This window comes from Nestor notabilis, unplaced genomic scaffold (genome assembly GCF_000696875.1).
Source record: "Nestor notabilis isolate BGI_N333 unplaced genomic scaffold, ASM69687v1 scaffold33677, whole genome shotgun sequence".
In the NCBI taxonomy this organism is placed as follows: Eukaryota; Metazoa; Chordata; class Aves; order Psittaciformes; family Psittacidae; genus Nestor; species Nestor notabilis.
Genome location: NW_009936587.1, coordinates 239 through 5,389, shown reverse-complemented (window position 1 = coordinate 5,389; position 5,151 = coordinate 239). Strand labels below are relative to the sequence as shown.

Here is a 5,151-nt window from a genome sequence, read left to right as displayed (position 1 = left end):
GGTTGTAAGCCACCTAAAAAACAGGCCTAAAGTTGGATTACAGGATCGCACTTAGCAATTCAGTTTAGCCCATGCATGTGATACCGTCCTATGAAACCAACCTCAGTATTCCTTGAGGGGAGAAAAAGACACAGACCAAATCCCCAGGCAATTCATACTGACTTCCAATCCCATCTTACAACTTTGTGAGTTGTTTGGAATACAGCTAGGAAGTCATGCACAGTGACAGATTCCAGTTGCTACTACAACACTATCATGACAGACCATTTTAAGGATAATTTCCAGTAACTCCTTCAGAAGCTACTGCACAAGGAACACCAAAGCTTGCACTGACCTACTTAAAATTCGAGAACTCTGCCTACTCCATGATGAAGAGGTTTTAGAGAATCTGAAAGCACAGTCCAGGGGGTCCTCATAAGACAGCAGATTGTGGTCTTCTCACTGTGTCCTATATCTCAACAGTTGCAGCAGTGCCGTTTGTGTAGCCACCTTTAGACTTCATGTGGTCCTGAATTGATACAGCCTAGGGAAAAAAGTTTATTAGAACATGCATCTTATAAAGTCTGGTTGCCAGAGCAATTCATAAAAGCATTGATTCGAGGAGGCAGGTGAGCCATACAATTACAGTCCTGGGTTCCAGTGGTGGTAGGAGAAATAACAGCCAAACCCCGGACTGTTAAATACTGCTTTAAGTCAGTGCGTAAGATGGATCTTGCTATCCAAAATCCACTTATATCACCCTGCCAGAGCTTTGACGTCAAGGTGATCCAGAAAATCCTTTTCCAAAAGATTCTGATACATACAGACACTGGGGAAATGAGCACTTCTTGCTGCATGTATTTTCCACAGTATCTTATGTTTACAAACCAGTTCTGTTCTGATGCTAATTCTGTTGATGAAAAAAATTTAGAAGTGGGTTTTCCCTCTCCTATGATAATCTAGAAGTTTATTAGCTACCTACTCTATAGGTTACCGAGAGGAGATCTGTGCTTACCCAAGAAGTGCACACTTACTGATGTGTAGTCACTACTCATCTCTCCTGCCCCAACATGCGCAGTGTGTACAAAGTTCATTGGTTCTCCTATCATATTCCGGTCCAGTCTCCGACGCCTCTTCTGTAAGAAAGAAGGTATCTTAGGTCTCTAATCTGCAAACGTGAGCAGGTTTCAGAGAAACAAGCAGCTGAGAGTAAAAAAAAGACAGTCAATACTGACCCCTAATGACTCCTCATGGTAACTGGGCTGAAGGTTCAGCCTGTCTGCAGTAAAAGAGGGTTAAATTCACTTCTATTACTGCTAAATGAATTTTAGCAAAAAACTTTAATGTTGGAAAGTCAGGGCCTAAGAACTGCAAACAGTCCCATGGCCAAACACGGTCTGGTTTATGCTTGTGCGTTATTTAGCCCAAACTAGTAATAACAACATGACAATGAAAGTGTTTTCCACATAACCACAAGACAGAAGAATTTTAAATCTGATAAAGGATGTGCATCTACCTACCGGCTGGGGCTGTTCACCATTGCACCAGTTAAAACAAACCAGGAATTCAGTCATTATATTTTCAGCAGGTACTAATGTCTTGTTAAGGACAACTATTTCTCTGGGAGTTAAAGCAGTACAAGGACCAAGATGCAGTTCCTGAAGTGACTTTAGGAAGGAATTGCTTGTGCAGATTCGCTGGTAAAAATCACATAAAGCATCTGATGAGTATTCCTACAAAGAGATTATTAGTTAAATTTATACTGAAATATATCAAAGACTTGTAACAGTTATTGAGCAATACACATTTCAGGAGACTAAAACAAAACTGTAAAAATCTTAAACATACTTGGACATAAGAGTAGCATCAATTTTAAATCAGTATGTTCATGTCAGAAGTCAGGGTTAAGAACTCTGCACATACACTCCCAGACAGACAGTAGTATAAGGTCTGGTTTCTTTACAGAAGAGTAGTAAAAGTAACACTAAAATTAAGTTAGATCTTGTGTAATAGTTTGTGATCAGGTTTTAAGCAGAGCTTTGAAGCACAACAGATTGAATCTTATCATTTACAAACCAATGCAAAAGTAAGTTTTGTTCTTACATCTAATATAGTTACTCTTTACGGAGACAGAAAAGCTCAAAAGAAAGGATATTTTACAACTCCAAAAAGCCCTTAAAAGGGTGAGGAGGAAGCTTTGTACACCAGCAACAAAAACTGTTTATCAGAGCCTTAGCTTCCCAGAACACATAAAACTATTGACACAGCACTAGTGAACTGGCAACACAACCAGGAGGCTCACTAACTTTAAGTGCCCTGAAGCCATGATAAAAAACTTTATAGTGGTTAAAGACTACTACTATCTACCCCCAAATCAAAGCCCGGGCTGTAGGGTAGCCTATCATAACAACATTTTCATGCCCCAGATCATTTAAACAATATTATAATGTTAATTTATCAAGAAGGCATGGGGGGTTTATAAAGCTTACAGCTTAACAAATTACAGCTTCATGAATTCAGTCTTCCTGAGGCCCCACGGGAGCCTTCCCAACCAAACAGCGTAAGGGTCTCCTTTCACAGGTATTTCTAATGTAGGCCCACAATTATGTAATTAGCACATTTATTTCTTTCACCTTTGTGGTTTTCTTACACTTCATCACTTCTCACACTTCAAGGAGGTTATTTAAGTTCTGCCATTTATCTTTCAAAGCATTTGTTACTTTTGCTCTTAGCTTCAGGTGGCCTTTATAATAGATTATTGCAGAATGTGTCATAGATTACTCTATATTTATCCTAGATGGTTTTAATATAACTCGTTATCTGACTCAGTTATCATTTTTCACCTCATTTCATGCTCTCACAATGGTCTTTATCACCACTGATGCCAGGTTTGGGTGCAGCAAAGAAGGGACAGTGGCTCACATAACTGTAAGGACATACAGAATCCAAAGCTTTTGCCTACGCTTCACATTAGTAGCAGATTTTGGGGGGTTATTTCATGCTAAGGAGACTGTATCAAAGCTAGGATTTTCTTAAAAGTAACAAAATACCTCCCTACATTAATAACCTATTTTGAAAGCAAACTGAGACAAGCATCTGATTAGATACAGAAACATCCCCACCCCAAAATAACAGTTGAACGCCCGCTGTCCTCCTGTCGTACCCCCAGCATTTGGCCATCCACCTCCGTGGGGCTCCGAGCGTACCTGATTGTTACCTGCTGCTCCCAGGAGTCCTGACAGGGTGGTACCTCCTCATTCAAGCGCTGGCACGCAGCCACCTCCGGAGTGTCTTGGCAACTCCAGCACATCTACAGTTCATATTCCTGGGTTGCAATTAATCCTGAGCGCTAAGCAAGAACGCCTGCCTCACTGTGATCCCAGATCCTTCGCTCTGTAGGATGCTGCAGACGTCTGCTGTGCGCTTCACGCTTACCTACAGGTGTCAGAAAAGCAGAATGGAAACCAAAAATAGTGCCCTGGTTTGGCGTCAGATCTGTAGAGCCATGCAGTTTTCCCAGCACTATCCATACAGCCTGTGGCTTGTTTCCACCCCTGCGGCAGCGCTGCAGGTGTCCTCCTGGCACACAGCACCGCTGGATGTCTTCCTGTTGTGTTTTACAACAGAACTGTTCTTTTCCTCTGCATGAGTCAGAGTGTCATCCTCCAGGACTGCGCCGGGGCACAGGACACCACCTTCCTCCTGACACTCAAGGTTTCCACATGAACTGGAAGAATTTTAAAAACATCTTAAATGTGTTTGGGCTTGCTCAGGACTAATAAAAGGCAACAAGAACCCACAAACCGAGGAGAAAACAACATTTTGTCACTGTTGGCACACTGAGTAGAACTGGACAATATCCTGTTGTTCTTTCTCTCTATTTTCACCATAGCAGCAGTATTATTGAGGAGAGAGAGACAAAGGGCCAGGGAAATGGCTAGCACACGCAGACACAGATGTGGAATGAGATGGGCAGGATGCACAGCCATTCTGGAGTCTGTAGCCTTAAAGCGCCTGAGAGCTTTATGTTTAGATATACTTTACTGAGCATAACATGCCATTTGTTCTACTATAGCTGTGTATTTAAAAGTGTTCAAAATTTTACTGTATTTTACTCATATCTTTTCACTTCTCTAGGAAGTGAGAAATGTTTGACTCAAAACACGAGAGTCCTCCCTTTCCATAGACATGAGAGGTGCACGGTAATCTCAATAAATAACATCAGTGAACATACCTGTTCTTCACAACTGGCCTTTAGACTCAAAGTCTGACCATGACAAATCCCGAACTCCAGGCTGTCAGTGAGTGTGAAGTTAGCTTATGTCAGTCATCACGTCAGGCACAGGCTGCCATCGCCCTGCTCCAGGGGAGCTGTTAAATCACAGGAACTTCCGAGCCCGGTTGTCATTTTCATTCCAGCTCTGTCAGTACTGAATTGATGTGAGCAGCATTTTTCAGCCTCATTGCCTTTCTAAAAACCACTGTGCTTCTACTTTGGTCATTATCCGTACTTTGCTTATTTGATATTTACCTCATGTTAAAATCCTGGAACAGTTGTATTTACTTGGATGGCAAGGTGTGGTAAAAACGGTGGAATGTGTATTTTTAGACCAAAAATCAGTTTTGAGCATGAATCCTGAACAGTGCATCTTGCTTGGTGAGAGGTGAGGAGTAAAAAACAACAAATGACCAAGACTTTGGAAGAACCTTAAGAGCCAAACAGCTGAAATCCTGTGGGAGGGTGAATTTAACTGCTTGGAAGGAGCATCCTGATTTTACCAGAATAGGTACAGAATGTAAATTTAGTTTGAGATGTAGTCCTCAAACTGCATAACAACATTACTATGTAGTATGATTCTGTATCAGCCTTCTGCCTTTGTGAAGCTTCATGGAAATCTGAGAGCAGGGCTTTACCTATGGAGACCTCCACGAGACTAGGAGTGCTGGTATTCTCAATGCTCCTCTGAGAAGCTAAGTGAACACATGGCATTAAAAAAGGGGGGGGGGGGGGAACCCACCAAGGCAGCTCCTCTGTTTCCAAGTGGAAATGAGCTTAGTCACTGAATGGCAAAAAACTACATTTTGACTGCCCATTCCTCATCAAAAAAAGAAAAGAAAAAGCCAAGAGACCAAATTATGTGTTCATTTGGAAGTTAAAAGTAACTGTGAGAG

General features: G+C 41.7%; 1 protein-coding gene across 1 annotated transcript; it reads right to left on the bottom strand.

Annotated features, from left to right (window-relative positions):
• Nucleotides 1-448: 448 nt before the first annotated feature.
• LOC104398985 (CDC42 small effector protein 2-B-like) lies at nt 449-1,553 on the bottom strand. Its single transcript, XM_010018413.1, has 3 exons — nt 1,500-1,553; nt 1,014-1,115; nt 449-523 (listed from the first exon to the last, which is right to left on the bottom strand). Exons 1-3 carry the CDS (start codon nt 1,551-1,553, stop codon nt 449-451), a joined length of 231 nt encoding a protein of 76 aa, XP_010016715.1.
• Between the last annotated feature and the right edge of the window lie 3,598 nt (nt 1,554-5,151).